Below are 23,785 nucleotides of genomic sequence, written 5' to 3' on the forward strand. Positions count from 1 at the left end.
TTTTGTTGGCAAAGTAATGTCTCTGCTTTTTAATATGCTGTCTAGGTTTGTCATAGCTATTCTTCCAAGGAGCAAGCATCTTTTAATTTCATGGCTGCAGTCACCATCTGCAGTGATTTTGGAGCTGAAGAAAATAAAATCTTGTCACTGCTTCCAATTTTCCCCTTCTATTTGTCATGAAGTGATGGGACCAGATGCCATGATCTTAGTTTTTTCAATGTTGAGTTTTAAACCAGCTTTTTCTTGCTCCTCTTTTACCTTCATTAAGAGGCTCTTTAGTTCCTCTTGGCTTTCTGTCGTTAGAGTGATATCACCTGCATATCTGAGATTGTTGATGTTTCTCCCGGAAATCTTGATTCCAGCTTGTGATTCATCCAGCCTGGCATTTCACATGATGTACTCTGCATATAAGTTAAATAAGCAGGATGACAATATACACACTTGACATACTCCTTTCCCAATTTGGAACCAGTCCATTGTTCCATGTCTGGTTCCAACTCTTGCTTCTTGCCCTGCATACAGGTTTCTCAGGAGGCAGGTAAGGTGGTCTGGTATTCCCATCTGTTTAAGAATTTTCCAGTTTGTTTTGATCCACACAGTCAAAGGCTTTAGCATAGTCAGTGAAGCAGAAGTAGATATTTTCTGGAATTCCCTTGCTTTTTCACTTTCTCCCAGCGCAACCAATAATAAGTAAAAAATTATTTTTAATTTGGTTACCTGAACAGAAGAAGATAAAACATATTTCTATCTCCTATGGAACCCCCAAATTTCATAGTAAGAGTTATTATGAAATTATTATGAAAAGCAAAATTTTGGACCTTTTAGGACATACAGAAGGATATTTTTACAACCAGAATTTTTCAAACATGATGTATTCAAAAATACAGCAGGATTTTTCAGACATGATGCAAAAAAGCACAAAACTATGGAAAAATTACAATTTGACCACACTGAAATTTAAAACTTCTATTCTTTATAATACACCATCAGTGGAGCTGGGAACGAGCCACAGAATGGAAGACATTAGTTGCGAGGTGTGTAACTGACAGAGGATTCATATAAAGAATGTATGAAGATGCCGCAAATGAACAGGAAGACAGCCCAGGAGGCAGACGGCAAACACCTGCCGTTCAGCAGATGAAATAAAGTTTCTCATCATTTTAAAACCAAATTAAAACAGCAGTACATTATTATTTCACACCCATCACATGAACGATATTTTTTAAAATTCACTAATACCAAGAGTTGACATGTCTAAACTCAGAAACAAAATAGAAGAAGAATGGAGTGGCGGGGGGGCAGGGGGAGTGGACGGATGGGGGAGGGGCTAGTAAAAGGGCTCAAACTCTCAGCCGTCAGATGAGTGAGGTCTGAGGTCTAACCTGTAAAATGGTAACTGCAGTTGATGACACGGATCGTATCACTGAAACTTGCTAAGACAGTAGAACTTAAATGTTCTCACCAAAAATAGAGGATAAACCTGTGAGGGGATGGGTGTGTTATCAGGTGGGAGGAGCCGTTTCCGACGGGCACACACATCAGATTGTTGTGGTCTACACTCCAGCTCACAGTCTTGCTTGTCAGTCATGCCCCAGTGGAGCTGAGGAAAGAGCTGGCACATTTGTAGAGCAGTGGTGTCTCTCCTGCCTGATGCCAGAGCCTGAATCAGATGGACACTTGGAGAACAAGCAGGGTCAAGCACAGGGAGGACCCACCTGCTGTCCACTGGCCAGTCCACCTGGAAGCCGGCTTCCCCGAAGGCCCTGCGCAGTGGCTGCAGGCTCCCTAGTGACAGCGTAGAAAGGAAAAGCCTTATCAGGCGGTGGGCTGTAATGGAATATAGAGCACCCGCTACAGAACGAACCAGAACTAAAATGTATCCAAATGGCTAAATCTCAACACTTAGCAGGGATTGTAGAAAGAGGGACTTTGCAGAAAAGATGCAATCTGTTACCTTTGCCATAAAACTTTCAGGCATGGAGACAGTGTTGTATGTGTATATTCTGTGGATATGCCAGCGCTGGAGGCCTGAGGAGGCCCAGACCCAATTCAGTGGTTCCCCCAGGAGGACGGCTGTGTGAGCCGCTCTGGGCGTGGTCTCTCACAGGTGCGCCACTGGGGAGGCCTGGCAGGACATCATGCTGGCCTGCATGCCTGGCAAGAAGTGCGCGCCCGAGTCAGAGCCGGGCAACAGCACAGAGGGGGAGACGCCCTGTGGCAGCAGCTTCGCCGTCTTCTACTTCATCAGCTTCTACATGCTCTGCGCCTTCCTGGTAAGCCGGATGGGGCCAGCAGCCTTGCATGCTGGGCGTGCAGTCCAGGCCGGGCTAGAAAGCCTGTGTCCCTGGAACGGTCCAACAAGCTGGGAGGGGCAGGAGCTGGGCCGGGTGAGCTCAGCCACCCCCTTCTCGTCTGTTCTTGGCTCCTACCTTCATCCCCAAGGGCAGGATACCGCTTCAGCATCTCTGGAACTTTGAAGAGGAGCGAAGGAAGGGTGGTGAACAGTCTCCCCTGTCCTTGGCAGCCCCGCCTTGGCAGCTGAGTGTGAGGGAAACTGCCAGCCCACAGTGGGGTTCATGCCGCATAACTGAGGGGACCTGGTCAGGCCCTCAGTCAAGAGAGCCAAGTCCTGGGGGCCAGCGTTCCCATGGTGCCACATGGCTGGCCTTCAGGAGTGCCGGCCTCCGAGCACGTGGTCCTGACAGCCACGCATGCAGGAAGGGCCACTGAGGCAGCTCTCCGTGCCCATCCTCTGCAGATCATCAACCTCTTCGTAGCCGTCATCATGGACAACTTTGACTACCTGACGAGGGACTGGTCCATCCTGGGTCCCCACCACCTGGACGAATTTAAGAGAATTTGGGCAGAGTATGACCCTGAAGCCAAGTGAGTGCCCAGAGGGAAACCCCAGCCCCCAACCTGAGAGGGGGTTGAGTGACCACATGTAGGAAAGAGGGTCGAGACGGGTTAGCACTGGGCAGACCCACTGCAAATCCTGACCTTCACAGGACGCCAGGGTCAAGGGTCAAGGGCCAGCAATAGGAGGCCTTAGACTGAGTCAAGAGCATGTCTGTTATTTTCCATTGAACAGGCAGGTGGTCATGGTGTTGGAGCAACCAGTATGTACTTGAGTCAGGACGTCTGGGCCAGGCAGGGCCTGGCTGTATCCCTGCCATAGGTCCATCAGTCCAGGCATCATGTTTGGTTGACTCTCAGGAAAGTGTGAGATGGTCAGATGGTTAATTGATGGAACAGCAGTAAATTACTGAGAATTTCATTGCCTGCTAAAATCCCTTCCACCTTTCATTGCCTACTGAAATATAGCACTGATGGAAAATTGCTCCTTAGAAATCTAAACATGTAGATTGGTTTTTGAGTTTTACCACCCAGTTCTACAGCTCGGCACCAGTTTGATCGCTAGGGTCCAGCTGTGGAGAGTTCCTCCCACGGGAGACCCCACCCTTGGGCACAGGAGTCCTGGGCTGCTGGCCTAGACCTTCCCCCTGACCTTCCCTCCTCTCCTGCCTCTTCCAGGGGACGCATCAAACACCTGGATGTGGTGACCCTGCTCCGACGGATTCAGCCCCCCCTGGGTTTTGGGAAGCTGTGCCCTCACCGCGTGGCTTGCAAAGTAAGAGATGGACTGGGCTCATGGGAGACACAGCGTGGGGGGCGAGACACCTCCGGGTACCCCAGGCAGGCCAGTGCGCCTCTGCGGGGATGAGGGTAGTCTTCATGAGCCTAAGGAAAGGACTGAGCCCAAACAGGCACCGGGGCTCCTTCCTGCGGCATATACATCCTCAGACAGTGAAGGAACCACGGAGTGACGTGCACACATGTTTTGAGGCTCCCCCCACCCTACTCCCACATCCTCCTGCCTTGGAGGTGCCTCAGGGGTTCCACAGGCGGGTCCTTCGAGAACCAGCAGCTGTGCTGACTGCTGCGCCCTCTCCCCAGCGCCTGGTCTCCATGAACATGCCCCTGAACAGCGACGGGACTGTCATGTTCAATGCCACGCTGTTTGCCCTGGTCCGTACGGCTCTGAGGATCAAGACGGAAGGTAAGGTCATGGGGGTGTCCGGGAGCCCTAGTGGAATAGCCAGAGCCGAGCTCTGCGCCTGCGGGGCCCCAGGGCCGCCCGCCCTTGGGGTGTCAGAGCTGCAGCCCAGCGTGATCCTCCCCCACCGCCCTGCCCCGGGGACATCAGCGGGACCAGGACTGCTCAGGCAGCCTTTGTTCCTTGAGTGGCCTCCTGACTTGTAACTTTTAGAGATTCTCCCAGTGACCCCTCGAGTGAAGATCAGATGCCAGGAGGTGAGCACTTCTTGAAGCGGGCCGAGCCCTTGCACCGTGGGGCTTTACCGGCTGCAGCTGGATCTCAGATGTCCAGCTTTCTTTGCAAAGTAAACCCTTGTGTCATCAGGAAGGGGTCACAGTGGATGTGACCATGGTCCAGGCCAGCACAGGCCCACCCACATACAGGTGCACAGCCAGCCGGCAGGTGGGGTCAGAGCCCCCTGCGCTTGTTCAGGCCATGCCACTTGGAGGCAGGGACTGTCTTCTGGTTTGTACTGCAGCAGCCCATGGCCAGGAGCAGCTGGGCTGTGCTGACCCACCATCTTCGTGGGCGATTGGTGTCAGAACTGCTCTGGGAGGGCAGAGGTGCACCCAGGGAGCTGCAGCTGCTCCCAGCCTCCTGCAGCAACTCTTGGAGCTGGGGCGTGCTTAAGACGGAGTCCCAGCACCTGCCCTGAACGCCGAGTCTGCATCCTATGCCAGCTGTTTTTTGTCGAGGCCTAAGTGACATATAACATTACGTTAGTTTCAGGTGAACAAGATAACGATCCTGTTATTTGTTTATATCGCAAAACAACCACCACACATCTAGACAACACTTGTCACCCCACAAGTTTACAGCTTTTTTCTTGTGACAAGGACTTTTAAGATCCACTCAAAGCAACTTGCAGATACACAACACAATATTGCCGCAGTCCTCATGCTGTGCTTGACATCCCCAGGATGTGTTTATTTTATAGCTGGGAGTTTGCGCCCGAGAGCGCCCCCCTTGTGAAGGGCTCCTGGGGTGAGCCCAGGCCCCCCTGCACAGCCCCCTGTCCTCAGGGCCCGTGTACGTATCACATCACCTGATCGCAGGGTGAGACCCCCTGTTCACAGTCCTGGGGCTACACAGGGCATGTGCACTGGTGGTGGTGGGAGGGAGCCAGGGGTGTGCTAGACCCAGCCAGCCTCCCAGTGCCCTCTCACAGCTGTGGGTCTCAGCTCTCTGAGCCCAGGACTGAAAGTTAAGTCTGTTCAGCCAGTGGAGAGAGTAGACCCCTAGGGGCCCCCGATCTCAGGACCCCATCTCCCGGTTTCTGCCCCACACGAGGTTTTGCTACCTCCCCAGGAGGAGACCCAACAGAGGCCTTTGACTCAGAGGCCCCCAGGTATGGACACTTCCGCGGGTCTGCAGGGAGACCACTCTTCCTCCCAGCAGCCCTCCTGGCAGGTGGCCATTGGGCTCAGTCTGGCCCTGGCAGCCCCCATGAGGAGAAGCCACGAGTGGGGGGCAGGGTCACCCTGGCCGCTGAGCGGCAGGTGGGGGGCAGGGGAGAGCTGGCCAAGAGGGCACGGAGGTGGGCCACAGGAACCTGCAGAGGAAGGGACAGAACCCACGTTCAGGGCCACTGGGCAGAGCCCTCAGGCAGCCATGTGGGCTCCCGCACGGGGACCAGCCCAGCCCACCAGAGGCCCTGGGGACAGCTACCAGTCAGCCCGCGTCCCCCCACAGGGAACCTGGAACAGGCCAATGAGGAGCTGCGGGCCATCATCAAGAAGATCTGGAAACGGACCAGCATGAAGCTGCTGGACCAAGTGGTGCCGCCCGCAGGAGGTGAGTACCCCCTCCGCTGCCCCTGGGCACGTGCAGGTCCCACATTCCGCCTGCGGGAGACCTGCTTGTTCCGACTGGAGCCTGGTCTTAGCCCGAGGTCACCGGGGAGGCCAGGCAGGCCCCTGGATGCCTGCAGGTTTGGGAGAACGTCAAGGACATTGCAAGGTAGAGGCTTTCCCATAACCTATCGGCTGGGAGCTGTGGGAATGACAGGGCCCTGGGGGAAGGGCCCCTGGGACCCCCTCTTTTGTTCCTCCTGAGGGGGTTTATGAGCCCCCAGGACCCCCTTTTTATTCCTCCTTGACAACCCTGTCTATCTGTCTTGCATATACAATTACTAAAATATAACTCTTGGATTGGCCAAAAAGTTCATATTTTTCTGTAAGATGCTCTTTCAGAAAAGCCCAAGCAAACTTTCTGGCCAACTCAATATAATCAAAGTTTTTCAATGAATAAATGCTTAGGGGCAATTGTGCCCAAAGCTGTGGGCACCTGGAGCTTCAGGACCACAGAAGAGTCAGTTAACAAGCTCAGTTAGGTTTAAAAAGCAAGGTGGGAAATCATTTTGATGGTATGCTAATTTTTCTGTGAGAAAGGAGAGGATAATAATATATTTGGGGCTTCCCTGGTGGCTCGGCAGTAAAGAATCTCCTTGCAATGTAGGAGCTGCAGGAGACTCAGGTATGATCCCTGGGTTGGGAAGGTCCCCTGGAGAAGGGAATGGTTATCCACTCCAGTATTCTTGCCTGGAGAGTCCCATGGACAGAGGAGCCTGGTGGGCTACAGTCCATGGGACCACAAAGAATTAGACACGACTGAAGCAACACCATGCATGCAGGAATATATTTGCTTACTTGCAGAAAGTATTTGCATAAAGAATCTCTGGGAAAATACTCAGGAAATGAATGAGAAAGGTTATCTGAAAGGAAACGGGAGTGGAAGGGATACCCTTCTCTGTACACAGGGCTTTTTGTATATTTTTGTCTTTTTCAACCGTGTGCATGGAGAGTATCTTCTCAAATTGAATTGATCACTTCTCAACCTTTTGACTAAGATCAAGTGTATCTATTCTTATCAGTTTAAAAAAGTTAAACAGAAAACCTAAGAAGCTGAGGACGCTCGGCCAGGGTCCAAGCCCCCATTTACCTCCAACCCTCTCCTGCCTTTGCTCTCAGATGACGAGGTCACGGTGGGCAAGTTTTACGCTACTTTCCTGATCCAGGAGTATTTCCGGAAGTTCAAGAAGCGCAAAGAGCAAGGCCTGGTGGGCAAGCCCTCCCAGAGGAACGCCCTGTCCCTGCAGGTGAGGGGCCCTTGCCCCTGGGGACCTGGCACCTCCTTCCACCTCTTCCAGGTTCCACGCTCCCACGGGTCCCTTCCGGAAATTCCGAGCCTGCAGGGGGACCCTCCCCTCCCGCCCTGCCTCCTGCACTCACTGCCCTCTGTAGTTCTGGACTCTCAGCCCCTCTGAGCTCAGGGAGTGGGGGGAAGGGCTGGGGGTCTGCTGATGCCTCTGAGACTGCCTCCCAGCATGCCTGCACCCCCTGTGGACCCCCGGAGCTGGCCTCCTTGGGGAGAAGCAGAGGGGAAGGTGGGTGGCGGGTCAGGTGGGCGCCTGGGCCCTCACACCCTGTCCCCTCGGCCCAGGCTGGCCTGCGCACCCTGCACGACCTGGGGCCCGAGATCCGCCGGGCCATCTCTGGGGACCTGACCGCTGAGGAGGAGCTGGACAAGGCCATGAAGGAGGCTGTGTCTGCAGCCTCAGAAGATGACATCTTCAGGGTAGGTGGGCACCCCGGCCGCAGTCTGCAGCCTCCATAACCTGGGATCGGGGCAGGAGGGCGAGTGTCCTGAACCCGAGGAGAAAGGCCTGGGTCTGTGGTAGAACCAGCCCTGTGCCCCCAGCTCTCCCACTCCTCTCCCCACCCCACCCCTGCCACTCCCCTCAGCTCTCCCCACCCCCTCCCTCCGCCTCCATCCAAGCCTAGTCCTTCTCAAGCTCACAGAGCATCACTGGGCCCCGGGGGAACAGGAAGCCATTTTCCTAACGAAGTGTTTCTGAGGAGACACTTCTTCCTTTCACATTGCAAAGTGGTGGCCTTGGAGCCACATTTAAGCCACAGGCCTATTTTGTCTGCCAACCTTTGAACGCATGACTCATTCAAAAAATCTAGACTTCCAGCCTCTCTTGCAAAAATTAGAAGACGTGCGGCATCAGGCAGCAGATGCCTAGAAGCCAGTGGTGATCCGGACTTGGACCATGAGGTCTCCAGTCCCAAGCGACCCCTCCGGCCCTCCACCTTGGGGGATACCGAGGCTGTCAACAATACTAACCATGAAAACTAGAGCCCACTGGGATTCTGAGGCCCTTGTGCCCAGATCTCTTCAAGAACCCCAAGGCACTTGGCTAAAAATCCTACAGCAAGTGAGAAGCTGCCGCCCAGATCTGAGGCAGAGCTGCTCACCCTGCCCTCCCAGCCCCGCCAGGCTCCCAGGCTGCAGGACTCGGGGTGAGAGGGGCCCCTGAGGGTCCTGTCCTTGCCATCCTTCTCCCCCTCACTGTGAAACGTGCCTCCCTGAATGGCTCAGGGACACACTAGCATGTCAGCGTGACCCGAGAGACCCCAGCCTGGCAGAGGCTCCTTGCCCAGGACAGGGAGGGAAGCTGGGAGAAACACGGACTCCAAATTCGAAATCTAAGACTCTCCGGGGCAGGAGGCCATGGTTGATGTACTTGCTGTGGTGATTCTCAGAACCACTTGGCCAGCGCAGTTTCCAGCTCACTGAGCCAGCCGGGTCCTTGTCTGTCAATGCCCTTGGCACCTTCTGGCCCCTTTCTTTGCCCCTCAGCCCCCACGAGCCTGCCTGCCCCAGGGAAGGATCTCCATTCCAGACAGTCGCTGCGCCTGCCCCCCATCCCATTGGTCCCGGAAGGAGGTCCTGTCACCCCTCCACCTGTTGTTCCCCCAGGGGTCTCAGGGGACTGCCTGGGCCCTTCCAAGCTGCCAGGCCCGTGGGCGAGAGGCCTGGTCAGCTGGGTGCTGCCCAGCGCGGTTGAGCTCCCTCCCTACCCCGCGGGCCAGCCCCTTCACCCACCGCCCTCTCTGTCTCTCTTCTCCCGCAGAGGGCCGGCGGCCTGTTCGGCAACCACGTGGGCTACTACCCGAGCGACGGCCGGGGCGCCTTCCCCCAGACCTTCACCACCCAGCGCCCCCTGCACATCAGCAAGGCAGGCAACAGCCAGGGGGACACCGAGTCCCCCTCCCACGAGAAACTGGTGGACTCCACCTTCACCCCCAGCAGCTACTCATCCACAGGCTCCAACGCCAACATCAACAACGCCAACAACACCGCCCTGGGCCGCTGCCCCCGCCCCGCTCTCCACTCCGGTGCTGTCAGCACCTTGGAGGCCCACGGGCCCCCCTTGTCCCCTGCCATCCGGGTGCAGGAGGCCGCGTGGAGGCACAGCTCCCAGAGGTAAGCTGGGGGCGCAGAGGGTCTTGGGAGGAGCGTTTGGCCGGCAGACCCACGTCTTGGCCCTCAAGCTGGGGTGGACCACTGCTGCTGCCGAGACCCCAGCCAGAGGGCAGGTGGATGCTCAGGGAGGCACCGTGGCCCCACCGGCCAGCACGTGTCCTGAGGTGCCCGCCTCTAGACAGGGCAGAGGAGCCCTGGCCCGACCCCTGAGATGTTTGCGTCCTGGAGACACAGCAGTCTCCGCCCCCCTGGCCCTTCTCAAGTCTCTGCCCAAATCTGGCCTTGGGGCCAACTGGGATGGGACAGGGCCCCCCTCTTCTAGAGGCAGGATGCCCTTTGGTGGCGCGCTCACCTGCTCTTCCCCAGCCTGGGGCGATTCCTGGTCATCCTGCCAGCGTCTCCAGCCCCCTGGCCTTTCTTTCCTTCCTCTCTCTGCTCCCCGGTGAGCCAGGACTCCCAGCTGGGATGTGCTGGGCTGGTGGTGCCCACCCCACGCTCTGGGCCTCGGGCAGCATTTACATTGGCAGCTCTGGGTTCCACAGCCGGGGGATCTGGCTGCTTCACCCGAGCAGGACAGCGGTGCCAGCAGGAGCTCGGGCCCAAAAGTGACCTCTAACCCCCAACCCGTGTCCTGAGCAGCCTTCGTCCCTTCCAGAAGCAGGCTCCCCGCCTTGGTGTCCGTGCACCCTTCACCACCACGCCTGAGTCAGCCAAGGCCCCAGCCCTGAGCCGTGTCCCTCCCCTCGCAGCTCAAGGCTGAGTGGGGCTGGGGCCAGCTCTGCCCCCAGGGGGTGCTGCCCGCCTGCTGTGATTCTCCACCCCAGCTCACCCCATGTGCCCCACCACGCCCTCCCCCTCCCCTTCACGCCAGCAAGAGCCTTCCTGTCTCATGTGTACTTCACCCGGGGGAGGGCACCCCCTCCAGGGGAGCTCAGGGCTTACCCTGAGAACCGCCCAGATCCTCCCTGAGTGGCTGATGGGCCCCGGGTCAGAGCTGGACAATGACCCACACTCAGTTCTGAGAGGATGAGCAGAGATGACTCACAGGGAGTCTGAGCATAAAGGGACCCCAGCTCTCAGGACCTTCAGGGAGAAAGATGGACGCAGATGGGAAAGGGGGGCCGGAGACCACAGCTAAAGACCACATGACCAAATGAACAGAAGCCCAGGGCCCAGGGGAGAGCTCAGCCCAGGGTACATTCTGGCGTGAAGGGATTTAGCTCAGGGGACTCAGGCTCAGGGGACTCAGGCTCATGCCCCTCTGCTCAGAGGAGCAAGCCCCTTTGTGAGGCCTCTTCTCTGTGCTTGGCTCTAAGAATCAACATCAAACTCAAGGCATGTCAGCTATGACCCCAAGAAGCCCCCAGCAAGTGCCCACAGGCCCCACTGTCTACAGCAGCAGGAGGGACAGCCGCTCCCCCTGCCCCCACCCCAGCCCTCATGTAGGATCTGACCACCCCACCTTCCAAAGCACTGTCTCATCGGCTGCTTCGTTTGTTACAACCGAAGCCACACAAACAGACAGCTGTACTGGTGGGGATGCTGAGGCATGGGTGGGCAACGTGACTTGTGCTTGGGGAACCTGACCAGCTCAGAACTCAGATCTCCTTGGATCCTAATCCCGAGGCCCGTCCCCACATGGAACCCTAACAGGAACATTCCTGGGTCCGTCAGTGGTGGTGGTGGTCCCTACCTGCTGGGGGAGGGGAGGGACTGGCAGCTGCCGACCTTTGTCTCCATGCTGGACACTTTAGGTGCCCCTCCCGGGACAGCCCGATAGCCATGCTGTGTCAGGAAGAGGCCCCTGGGGACGAGACCTGTGCCGTGCACGTGGACGAGAACGCAGAGCACAGCAGCGAGCCCAGCTTGGTCTCCACGGAGATGTAAGCTCGTCCCTCCCTGGGGAGGGACCCCCGACTCCTCCTCTGGCAGCTGCAAAGAGGAAGGAAGCCCCCGACTCTGGTTAGCTTGACGCTTGCTTGAGAAATGATGCTTCCAGGGAAATATCTAAATGTTGTCTCCCTAAGCTTTTTTGACTGCGACCAGACATCGTAAATACAGTTTACAGTGAAGCTCAATAGATACACACGTGCATACCTTGACTGGCTCAGACGGTAAAGAATCTGCCTGCCATGCAATAGACCCAGGTTTGATCCCTGAGTCGGGAAGATCTCCTGGAGAAGGGAATGGCAGTCCACTCTAATATTATTGCCTGGAGATTTCCATGGACAGGGGAGCCTGGGGGGCTACAGTCCATGGGGTCTCAAAGAGTCAGACACAACTGAGCGACTGTCACTTCATACATTTAAGTAGGACTATTCCTGAAACTGCATATTATAAAGCTGACAGCAGAGGGCGCTGTTGGCAGCCGTAACTGAAAACTCCACCAGAGCCAGTTAAAGGGAAGGGTTTTTAAACTGCAGGTCCAGACCTGTAAGGGGGCTGTGACATTTGCTTATTCAGTTACAATCAGCACTCCTAAAAGAAAGCACAGGATGGGACAGGACAGCAGGAAGTAGCGTGGCCAGCGTCACAAAGGCAGCACTGTTTCGTGAAGATTTGTTGCCAAGTCTCATAACTATTAATAACCTGTGACTATTCACCAAGCTGAAGCCGTGTTAGACGCTTTCCTGAGAGAAACGCATCATCACGAGAAACTGCCAGCCCTTCTGGCTTCTGACGTTCCGAGGAGGGAGTAATACATGGCCACTCAGCATCATCTGTGCCCTCTGCTCACACTCAGTGCTCACAGGCCACTGCCCAGCGTGGATGAGCCGGCCTCGGCAGCCAGTGAGGGATTATGAGAGGATCTCAGGGAGGAAAGCAGAGGAGATTGCCTACATAGCTGCTCACCCAGCAGTGCAGACAGCAGGACACAGACATTCAGAGAAGCTAAGGGTCAAACAGAAGCTGGGTCTTCAGGAGTGGGGACAACCTGAAAAGTAAGACAGTGTTACAGGAGGGTGACCAAGCTGACAGTAAGAGGAACGTCTGGTGGGTTTTATCCAGCACCTTCCTGGCTCATGGTCAGCGCAGCCGGAGGACAGCCGCTGCCCTGAGAGCACAGGTGGCAGCCACGTTGGCGACAGAAAGGGCTGAGTGCCAAGGCAGCTCCACTAGGGCCTGTGCAATCAGCCTAGGGCCTGCAGCGGCTGTTTTCAGGGAAGTGCCCCAGGCCCGGGCGCAGTGAATGCAGGCTCGGTGCCTGGGAGTCCGAGTTCAGCCCTCGCGTGCGGCCATCATGTGCCCCAGGCCAGGAGGAGCTGTTTCCCACTGAGTTCCTCCAGGAGCCATTGACTGACTAGACACCCCAAAGTCCCCCCACCATCTGTCACCAATGACCGCATGTCTGTGCTCCCACTGACCAAGGGTGGGCAGGCCGGGAGAGTGTAGGGAGGCACGAGCTTAGGCTCACACTGGGAGGGGCTGCATAGACAGCACCCACCTGTGAGCACGGAGGGGTCCAGGCCATTCCAGAGAGAAGCTGTGGACCGAGAACTGTGTTCCAGCTTTCTCAGCAACGGTGACCAACTTTTGCACACCTGCCAGCATCAGAGGCGTGGGGGGCACACAGGGAACAGGCCAGAGAAGCTGGGAGCTTCTGCTGCCACGTGGACTATAGAAAACAGCGTCGGGGGTCCCCTCACTAAGAATCAGAAGTCCTGGGGTGACAGTCTCAAGTCCTGTGTTCCAGGCTCTCCTACCAGGATGACGAGAATCGGCAGCTGACTCCCCCCGAGGAGGACAGGAGGGACATCCGTCTGTCCCCAAAGAGGGGCTTCCTGCGCTCCGCCTCCCTAGGTAACCCCATCCCCTCCCACCTCCCTGGGTAACCCCACCCTCTTCTTTAGAGGCAGTCACCCCCTCCCCAGTGATGACAAAGCACACAAGGGGGACCAAGGAATGTCAAGGCCTGGCTGCGATGGCCTCCCAGATGGACCCCAGGGTGGAGCTGGCCTGGGGCTGGACATATGCTACTGCTACCTCTATGCGGGGGAACATCCTTGCCTGGGTGTGAGCTGTCGCAGCCACGTCCTCTTTCCGTGCTGAGTCATCACTTGTGTGCAGGTCGAAGGGCCTCCTTCCACCTTGAATGTCTGAAGCGACAGAAGAATCCTGGGGGAGACGTCTCTCAGAAGACAGTCCTGCCTTTGCACCTGGTTCACCATCAGGTAGCCCCACCTGGGGACAGGCCGCTGCCCCTCCCCCTCGGGCTGGGTGCCCTGTGACGAGGAGCAGACCTCCAGACCCCCAGGCGCCCTTCCTGTCCCACACCACGGCTTCGTCCCCTCCCCTGCCCAAATAGCCTCCAGGGAAGGGCTCTGCACACCCAAGGACCGTGTACCCCCAGGCAGGACACCCAAGCGGTCCTGGAGAGCCCCTGGGAGGGTGGAAGGACCAGCAGCTCTCATCTCCCTCCAGTGGCCAGCTGTTCCCTCCCCAGAGCTAACTGTCACTCGTAGCTAGAGCCTGAACATTGAGCAGCACAAAATTCAATCCGTGAAATACGGAAATAACCAAAGAATCTTCCAGCAATATGGTCAGGACAGAGATATGTCAGGAAAGCAGGTCCAGGCAGATTCAGTAGTTGAACTGGCTCTTGGCCTGAGTGATCGCAAATGAGGGGGTGAAACCCAAGACCCCCAGCTTCAAGCTACTCTTAGGACCTTAGACCCGACGGAGGTTTCCAACAGCTGAACAATCCCCGAGGCCGGTCTCTCTTCTCCCGGCAAATCAGGGTCTAAACTGGACTCTCCCCCACCTTCTCACCTCCTTGATTACGCTTCCTTATCATGGGCTTTTGCTTTAAATGGCTTTTTTATACCAAAGGTGTTTGGTGCCCATCAGGGCTTATAGTCAGCACAAGACAGACAGAGCGGCTCTGCCCAGATGAGGGCATTTCTGCTCAGGTTTTGCTCAGCCTGAGTGCTGTCGCCGGAGAACGCGTGGTCTCCATGGGGCTTTCTGGAATGTCAGCAGCTCTCTGGAGGCCCCAGGGAGGAGAGGCCGGCAGGCTGGGAACACCACGTGCCCTGCTGAGGGATTCCTAGGAGCTGGTCTCTCCGTCTCTGCTGATGGTGCCCGAAGGAAAACCCTCCCTCTCTTTGTTCTGCCTTCCTGATCCCCTCCAACCCATCTTTGGCCCTCAGGCTGGGCCTTCCCTCTAGGCAGGGTCACTCCCCATGGCCTATCACATCAGAGTTGATGGAGAGAATACACAGCTAACGGGGGCAGGGCGGGACTAGCGGGAAGATGACCGTGAGCCCACTGGGCCTTGGCCTTCTGAGCTCAGAGGAGAAGGATCCCGGCTGACTGATGTCACAGGGTCTGTTAGGGCAGTTGAGATGATCCCTGGGTCTGGGTGTGTGACTGCGAGGGTGCAAATGCCGGGAGGGGTCAGAGACAGGGACAGGGTGGAGGTCCCCGACTCATGTTCTCCCATCCTGTCCACAGGCGCTGGCAGTGGCGGGTCTGAGCCCCCTCCTGCAGAGAAGCCATCCCCCTGGGACCCTCCCCCCACCACGCCTCACACCCCCCGCCACACCTGGCCCAGCCTGGCCTCCGCGGCCTGTGCCCACCCTGCGGCTGGAGGGGGCCGAGTCCAGCGACAAGCTCACCAGCAGCTTCCCATCCATCCACTGCGACCCCCACATCGGGGAGCCCACGCCCTGCGGGGTTGTCGGCACCCCCCGGAGGGCCCGGCCCGTGTCACTCACTGTGCCCAGCCCGGCAGGGCCCCAGGGCCGTCCGTTCCATGGCAGTGCCAGCAGCCTGGTGGAGGCGGTGAGTGCTTGGGCAGTGCCTGAGGGCTGGGCAGTGGCGGGGTTCAGGCAGAACGGAGGGGACCCTGGTTCTCCCAAGCACATGAAGCATCAAGTCTGTTGGCCAGAAAGACACTCACTCGGGTCTCCAATCCACGTGAGTGCCCAGCAGGCTGAGGAAGAGCAGTCACACCAGCCAGATCAGTGGAGCCCTGCAGGGAGGGGGCCATGAGGGAACTCGGAGCAGGAGGAGGACAAGAGGCAGGAGGGGAGCAGACTGGACAGGAGGGGGTCACCTAGGCTCACCTGCTGCATCCCCAAGGCCACCAGGAAGGGGGCAGGTGCTTCAGGACAAAAGAGGTGGATGCCAGGCATGTTCCACACACACACACACACACACACACACACTGTCCCCGGATCCTCAGCCCCAAAATGCAGCTGGGGCACTGGGCCAGGTGTCACCAGAGAAGCCTGAAAGTTGCCTGGGAAGAGTCCCGTGGGGGATCAGGGCACCCCCGGGGGAGGATCCGGGGGAGCACCAGGCCCGTGCTTCCTCCATGCACGCAGCCTGCCTGCATTTGGTGACGGTGCCCCACCCCGAGAGGTCTCTCCTCGGGCCTGCACGACTGAGTGTCCTGGGGGCACTCCGTCACACTCCTTCCTGGCGTGTAGGCACATCCACACCCGTGTGCACACACACATGCATACATACACACTCTCTCTTCCCCAAGTGACCCCTCGGAAGCCCCTGCGCCAGCCCCACGGGGGAGGGCTGGGCTCACAGTAACGTCCCCGGTCCCTGTCTCCCAGGTCTTGATCTCGGAAGGATTGGGGCAGTTTGCTCAGGACCCCAGGTTCCTCGAGGCCACCACGCAGGAGCTGGCCGATGCCTGCGACATGACCATTGAGGAGATGGAGAGCGCGGCTGACGACATCCTCAGCGGGGGCGCCGGGCAGAGCCCCAACGGCACCCTGCTCCCGTGTGCAAACTGCAGGGACCCGGGGCCGGACCGAGCGGGGGGCGTGGAGGACGCAGCCTGGGCGCCCAGCGCCGAGCCCCGCCAGGGCGCAGAGGAGCCCCGGGACAGCAGGGCCTTCGCCAGCGGCCTGTAGCAGCCGGGCCGGAGACGCCGGCTTTTTATTTGTCTCAATGTTCCTAATGGGTTCGTTTCAGAAGTGCCTCACTGTTCTCGCGGCCTGGAGTTAACCGGAACAGCGTCTTCATTCATTTCGTGGGGACAAGACCAAGTCGGTGGCCAGGAGAGGAGCAGCCGCAGTCCGTGTCCGGCGGGGGGCGGTGGGGGCGGGGGCGCAGGCACCAGGGAGGGGTCCACCTTGGCTCCCCAGCCCTCACCCAAAGGACCCTATGCTAAACGGGTGTCTTTCAACTTTGCTTGTAAAAAACTCATTTTGCACATATTCTGTATGAGCCTCACTGTCCCCATAGAGCCAGGGCCCTGTGCGTCCACAGAAGGAAAGAGGACCCGGCCCCCCCTGGGGAGGAGGAGGCCAGCCATGGCCACCCACGCCACCTGTGTCTGGACTCTTCCTGCCAGGCCACAGTCTCGGGGCCAGGGGAGCGGGCGTGCCCGCCGGTACAAGACCAGTGGTGACTGTCCAGCGCGCTTTTGTTTTGGGGTTTGACATTTTTCTTGACAGCATGTTGTAGTTTTCATTTGGGTTTTTTTTTTTTTAATATATAATTTTGTTTTCCCAGGGGGAGGGGAGAAAGAAGAGTGTTTACAAAGTTTTGCAGCCACGCACCTTACTGTCTTCACTTTTGCAAATGTAGATTGGATTTAGTTTTGTTGTGTTATTTAGCGGTCGGTTTCTTTTTCTACGGAGGATTCAGCTGAGCTGCCGTAGGAGGGTTTTGTCAGCCATCATGTACACCCAATAATTTGTTATAATTTCCGCAGGTAGTGACAAGATTTTTTTGGTTTGGTTTCCTAATTTAAAGGTGTAGGGTCTTGCACAAGCGTGTATAGTAGTGGGTGCCCGGGGTCTCCGAGTGTGTGTGCCATGTGTGCGGCGGGTGGTGTGTGTGTGGTGGGGGCCAGTCTGCAGCCGCCAGGCCCCCCACAGGTCCCCTTCAGGCTCAGCCATAGGGAGGCCTGAATCTGGGGCCGTTTGAAAGCAAAAACAAACCACTGTCTCTGCTTCTGAAACGGGAATCAGTAACTGCATTTTCTGTCCCACAAGATATGCAAAAACAATGCAATAATATTCATTTTAAAAATACAATTGTGAGTTGTGTTGGCATTAAAACTGTATTTAAAAAAACCACACAGAAATTTAAGGGAGAAACTCAGAAGGCTTTTCGCTTCGATTTGTTCTATGTAACGTTTCACTGCGTTGATGGTGTTTCTGCTGAAGAGACCGTTATACTTGAATTCAGGTCAGTCTCAGTATTTTACAAATATTTTTTTAAAACTGAATTGCAATTGTGCCAAGCGAATATAATGAATTAAGTTTGTTTTTGAATTCACTTCTTGTATATTTGCTGCATGTAAGTAAATCATTTTGTATTTGGAGTGTGACAAGCCTTACCTTTGAGCTCTTAAGTGCTTTTCTACATGTGGCTGGGAAATGGGACGGCTCTTCTTCTCGCTTGTGTGACGAGTGCCGGCACTACCCGTGTGGGTCCCATGCAGGCTTGGGCATCGCTGTTTTGCATATCTTGTGTTCGCTTCTGTTTGCCTCCACTTTCCCGATCCTGGGTGTGGGTGTATCCGTATCTTGCTTTGAGAGACCAGGACTCATCTATTCCACCCTCACTCTGTCGGCTCTGCCCCAGTTCTTGGATTTGGGAGTTCTCCGGGGACAGCCGCGCACCGTGAGGGGTCGTGGGGTGCCCTGACCAGCCTCTTCCATCACAGGCAGGCACAGGGCCCCCTCCCCCAGGAGAGGTGGCTCACCTCACTGCCAGGCATCCCCCAGCACAAGCGTTCCTTAGGAATGTGTCCACTGACCAGGAGGGTGGAGGAGAGGGAGTCCTCGGCTGGAGCCAGGCAGCAGGTGACATCTCGTCCATCCAAGGTCAAGGGCATCTGACTCACTTCTCCACCTTCAGGGTCTCCTCCAGGGTCTGCCGTCATGGTGTGGCAGCCACGGAGGGAGCAGGATTGGGGGTGGCGCGTGGGGAGCTGGCGGTGAGGGTGGGACTGGAGGCACTGGGGGGCATCTCTGTTGGGTGCTGAATCCTCAAGGAGATTCCAGCAGTGAGCATTGAAACATGACCAGTTTGGGGAAACAGGACCCAGGCATTCATCTAGACCCTCCCCGTCGAGTCGCCTCCAGTGCCTGGCTCGCCCAGCCCATCTCGGTGCTGACTCGTGTGAGCAGCCCCTTCCTCTGTAAAGATGTGCTTTGCTGTGATGGGCTGATGCTCAGCCCCCGGTGAACGCAGGCTGGGGACAGCAGGCTGCGCCCTGTTCCTCCAGGCCCAGCCCTTCCCATCTCAGGCTGCTCCTCGGTGCCACCGTGGTCTTCTAGACCTTTCGTTCAAGTCCCTTGTCCCCTTCCCCCGTGTCTGCCTCGGCCACTAGGATGTCAGCTAGGGTGGAGAACAGAGCCTTTCGGCAGTGGTGCCTGGTTCCCGCTGCGCATTTGGCCCCCGGGTGAGAAATACGGGCCCTCAGCGGGCCTCCCCCACACACCCACACACACATGGCCTCCTTGTACTGCCTTTCGTTTCTGTTTTGCACTTTCCATCTGTGCCACCAAGTCTCACTGGCCAGCTCGTGCTAGGCTCTGCCAATGGCGCCCTCATCCCATCTCACACCGCAGGCCTCCTCACTGCCTGCTGGTCTGTCGGGAAGACCTGTCCAAGGAAGGGTCTCCCTGGGCCTGAGCGCAGGCCGGGCTAGCACAGGACGGACATGTGACACCTGTCCTCCTGAGCCTCGTCCGCAGCATGGTCCCCATCTCTGCACCTGACATAGCACCTTCTCAAAAGCAGAGCCATCGAGTCTTCTGAAACCCTCAGGTGGCTGGAGAAAAGCCACAGTAGCCGAGGACCCCACGTGCCTGAAGAGTTTGGGTCCAGGGTTCGTGAACCTGGCTTGTGTTTGTCCACTGACAGGCAACCTCTTGTTTCCACCTTGATCTTACAGTAACTCAGGAGCTTTTCTCCTTCCCACCCCCTCCTAGAAAGTTCTTTTTGGTCTTGGGGAAGAAAGGGTGATTTTAAACCCCCAGATTTCAGCTTGATTCATGTGTTTTTCTCAGCTTCCATTCAGAAGCTCTCTGTTCCAGTCGCTTCCTTCATCTCAGTCTGGCTGGACCCCAGAGTCTTGTGCACCCCATCTTTATCCTCCTCTGCGCTCTGGCTTCCAAGCTCTGGGGGTCATCAGGAGCTGCCCATCACGTCCTCCCCACCATCCCCCGCTCAAACCATCTCCCCAGCAGTCAGCTAAGGGCACCTCGCCCTCCAAGTCCGATGAAGCGTCTTTCTGAGGAAAAGGAGCCCCTGGAAGGAAGAGTGTGGAGGTCATGGAGGGGGTGAGGCTGTTTTCCAGGGGGCGGGTGATAGCACCTGCCCCCACCCCAAAGGCCAGGAAACAGAAGGGACTTAGAGCAGCACAGGGAGGAGGTGGCGGGAGCGGGGATCAGTGCTGGCAGCCTTGTCACACCTCATCACAGATGTGGCTAGGGACGGTGGTAGCCTCTCCCCGCCCCGCCGAGGAACCTGCAGGGACAGGCATGTCATGTCTGAGAGGCAGCAACGGCCAGGGAAGGGCGACCCGGTGTCCACCCTCCAGGTGCCCAGGCCAGGCTCTGGTCTGCGGCGAGCACTAGCACAGACCCGAAGGGAAATGGGGACACAGGGCCTGTTTGACCCTCGTGTCTGCAGCTTCTTTCCATGGAAACGTCTGTGGTGACTGCCTGCCCACCTTGGCCGGGACGGTAGAGGGGCCGAGACCCCAAGATCTGCTTCAGAAGAAGAAAAAATAAAATTCCGCTCCAGCTTATTTCCCAGCCGAACCACCCTCCCTGGACGTGTGTGGTGTCTGCCCCCGCCGCCCGCTACTCTGCGGACCCCCTTCCCACACGTGGGGCGTGGGCCCTGAAGGCAGGTGGGGGGCGCAGGGAGGGGCGACCTGAGGTCACCCCGGGAAGCCAGTGTCCAGCTTTCCCAGCGGCTGTACCGTCAGGGGGACCTGCCTCCCTCTCCCGGTGCCCCCCACCCCCACCCCCGTTTTCCCTCCTCCCCCAGTTGGGTGAGCGGGGGTGCCCCGCGAGCTGATTCTGACATCGTTTATTTGTGTCTTAATTTATTTTATTTATTTTTGTGTCAAAGCAACAAAGCACTGCCTTGTGGGGCCAGAGAGCAAACTATCAGGTAAATGGGTTTTGCCAGGCTTCCAGTTGTCGGGGAGATGCTTGAGGCACGCCCGTGCACAGGTCTACACACACTCATGTACACACGCACTCACCTGCACACGCGCTAACATGCACACACACGTGCACACACCTGATGGGGGCAGACGCTGGCCCTCCCAGGCTGATCCTCCTCTTAGAAGGCTAAGCACCGGCTGCAGAGGGAAGCAGGGGTTCCCCCACCCCGGGCAAAGGTGCCCATTGGAGTGACTATAAACTAAATGTCGTTGCCCTTCTAGAACATTCCACCACCCCTAAAATCGAAGTTTTCCTGCCGTGAACTCAGGAGACTTGGTCCACAGCCAAGGGGTGGGTGGGGGGTACCCGGGGGCCGCCTGGAGTGTCAGTAGAGCCCCCTCCTGGGTGGTTGCCCCGGGACATGCGGGAGGTACTATGAGGCTGAGGTGGGCCAATGGCTGGAGCCTCAGGGCGGAGCCCGAGGCAGCATTGTCCCCAGAGGCTCCCTTTCTGTGGGAAATGTGGGAAATCAGGGACACCCGGGCCCTAGCTCAGTTCACCAGGTGACTGAGGAGAGTTCAGGTGAGCACGCGGCCTGCAGCCCTTTGTGAGGCATTCAGGTCCCCATTTCAGAACAAGTGGCCTAGCTGGGATCCGGCTCTCAGAAAGGCAGCGGGACACTGAGCCCACGTGAATTAACAAGTTTGCCACCTGGGATCGCTTGTGCATGAGAAACAGTTTCCTCCAAGGTCACATCAGAGCAGCTGTGGGGTAGAGGCTGTCTGTGTTGGGGAGTTGTGTCTGCAGGTCATGTCTGGGCACAGTGGTGCCTGCTCACCACGTGGCCCTGAGGCTCCCACGCCACCATCCTCGGTGCCCTTGGGTCTGTGGGCCGGGATGAGGGAGACGGAGTCTGGCCTCTGTCACCCACTCCAGCTCCTGCAGGTCCTGCTTCCAGGAGCAGGGCTGGCCAGGGGAAGCTCCTGTGCATAGATGGGTCCCAGCAGGCAAGCTCCCCGCCCAACACCTCCAACGTGGAGAAGCCACACCAAGGCTTGAAAGGGAAACAGAACCTGGGACTCGAGGGAGATGGCTTGTAAACAAACAGCCCAGTGCCATGGTCTCCCTCACGAGGTGGCCCTGAGCCCCAGACGTGAGGCCCTGGGGGGCCTGCCTGTATAGAGTGCATCCCCCCACCCTCAGAATCCGGCCTTGACCTCCCACCCGATGACCTGCTTCCTGCCTTTCCCCTCCGCATCCCTTTATTCCAGAGCCCTGTGCAAGGAAGCTCTGCTCCGAGGCTGAGATGTCCACGGTGAGCAGGTTTGGCCCAGTCTGTGACGTGGCAGTGAGAACCACCCGTGGAAAACACATCCACTGAGGGTGAGGGTGGCAGGCTCCCGCTGGTGAAGCGCCAGGCACTTCTTTCCTATTTTATGTGGGTGCCCCTTGAGCCGCCCAGCCGAGGTCCTCTGTGCGGGAGGGTCCAGACGCAGCCCCTCTGCTCCTCTCGTCCCGGCTCGGAGTCCCCCCAAATCCCCCCACTCACAGAATCACGCTGGTTCTCAGACAGTCAGCGCCCCCCCACGCCCCCCACACCTCCCTGCGGGCCCTCTCGTGTTGTAAATACTGTTGTACAGTTTGTAACATCGTCACCTGAGTTGGTGGCCTCACCCGTGTCCCTTCTCACCTCGAGAAAGGCCAGGGCGTCGAGAAGAGCTTCAGGGCCATCTCTGTGAGACGCTGTGTATATTCCTGTAAGATTGCATTTTTATCTAAGGAATGATGTTATTTAAAAAACAAAAAACAAACAAAAAAAAAACCAAAAAACAAGAATTGCAAATAAATTTCTTAACAATGTCCTCGTTGGCTTGGTCGTCTTGCCCTTCTCACCGCCTCGACCGTTTCCTGGACTGGCAGGACCGTTCTTAACCCTCCACTGACGTCTAATCCCCAAAGGGGAAACTCGGGGACTCTGACCCTGGGGCATGGTCTCCAACCTCATTGCAGTAACTCACTGCATCCCCCACACCTTCCTTTCGGTTAATGGTCAAACGTTGAAAGGGGACAGAAGAGAAGAAATTAAATGCGTGATCCACAAAATCCAGATGCTTCTCCTCTACCCACCATCATATAGAAAAAGGCACAGAACTGGTTTTGAATGAAGCAAGGACAGGGAGAGGGGAGGGAAGGGAACAAGGGGTGGTGGGGAGAGGAGATCATGTACATCAACGTACTCTGGGTTCTCCCCAGCGGTCCAGTGGTTAGGATTCTGCGCTCTCACTACGGACAGTACAGGTTGACTTCCTGTCAGGAAACGAAGGCCCCACAAGCTGCAGGGCCGGCCCAAAAAACCTGTATTTTAAATTACTTTGAAAGCTATAAGCATGCAAAGTGAAAGTGAAAGTCACACAGTTGTGTGCGACTCTTTGCGACTCCATGGACTGTACAGTATTCTCTCCAGGCCAGAATACTGAAGTAGGTAGCCTTTCCCTACTCCAGGGGATCTTCCCAACCCAGGGATCGAACCCAGGTCTCTCACATTGCAGGTAGATTCTTTACCAGCAGGGCCTCAAGGGAAGCCCAAGAATACTGGAGTGGGTAGCCCATCCTTTCTCCATGGGTTCTTCCCGACCCAGACCCAGGGATCAAGCCGGGGTCTCCTGCATTACAGGCGGATTCTTTACCAACTGAGCTATAAGGGAAGCCCTATAAACATTAAAGCTTCTTTTTTATTATTAAACTGATTCAGCTGCTAAGCTGCTAAGTCACTTCAGTCGTGTCCGACTCTGTGCGACCCCATAGATGGCAGTCTACCAGGCTCCCCTGTCCCTGGGATTCTCCAGGCAAGAATACTGGAGTGGGTTGCCATTTCCTTCTCCAGTGCATGAAAGTGAAAAGTGAAAGTGAAGTCGCTCAGTCGTGTCCGACCCCATGGACTACAGCCTACCAGGCTCCTTTGCCCATGGGATTTTCCAGGCAAGAGTACTGGAGTGGGTTGCCATTGCCTTCTCCAACTGATTCAGACCAACCTTCATAATTCCCTGTGTAAAACTAACCAGTCCCAGAAACAACATCTTAGTTAGAAAAAGTTACAGATCATCCTCATGGACAATTGAGTCCATTCCGGGAATTCACTGCTCTCCCCACTCCTCTGCTGGAGCCCCACCCCCTACTCCCACCCCGTACCCTGAGCTCTGGAGTCCAGGCTCAAGAAAGGTGAAGGACTCCAGTAGACACTGCTTGTCCAGCTCCGGGAGAGGAGCTGGGTGGGCAACCCCCAGGAGCTGCCCCTCCAGTCACAGTCAGCAAC

At 56.9% G+C, this 23,785-nt stretch overlaps 1 protein-coding gene across 20 annotated transcripts in view; it reads left to right on the forward strand.

Annotated features, from left to right (window-relative positions):
* The window catches only part of CACNA1C (calcium voltage-gated channel subunit alpha1 C), a 459,352-nt gene extending 441,671 nt beyond the window's left edge, over nt 1-17,681 (forward strand). For 19 of the 20 annotated variants that reach the window (XM_086402608.1, XM_086402606.1, XM_086402616.1 and 16 more), the window contains 13 exons: nt 2,108-2,273; nt 2,759-2,886; nt 3,535-3,631; nt 3,958-4,060; nt 5,792-5,893; nt 7,069-7,196; nt 7,541-7,675; nt 9,018-9,370; nt 11,125-11,253; nt 13,065-13,171; nt 13,439-13,542; nt 14,825-15,154; nt 15,943-17,681. In XM_086402608.1, the coding sequence (XP_086258734.1) occupies nt 2,108-2,273; nt 2,759-2,886; nt 3,535-3,631; nt 3,958-4,060; nt 5,792-5,893; nt 7,069-7,196; nt 7,541-7,675; nt 9,018-9,370; nt 11,125-11,253; nt 13,065-13,171; nt 13,439-13,542; nt 14,825-15,154; nt 15,943-16,245 (2,185 nt within the window). In that variant the 3' untranslated portion in view covers nt 16,246-17,681. The remainder of the gene's footprint in view (nt 1-2,107; nt 2,274-2,758; nt 2,887-3,534; nt 3,632-3,957; nt 4,061-5,791; nt 5,894-7,068; nt 7,197-7,540; nt 7,676-9,017; nt 9,371-11,124; nt 11,254-13,064; nt 13,172-13,438; nt 13,543-14,824; nt 15,155-15,942) is intronic. The other variant, XM_086402627.1, reaches the window with a different exon arrangement.
* Nucleotides 17,682-23,785: the final 6,104 nt, after the last annotated feature.

The sequence above is a fragment of the Bos grunniens genome, chromosome 5, assembly GCF_055505025.1.
Source record: "Bos grunniens cultivar Pamir isolate PY7600 chromosome 5, Bosgru_T2T1.0, whole genome shotgun sequence".
Lineage (NCBI taxonomy): Eukaryota > Metazoa > Chordata > Mammalia > Artiodactyla > Bovidae > Bos > Bos grunniens.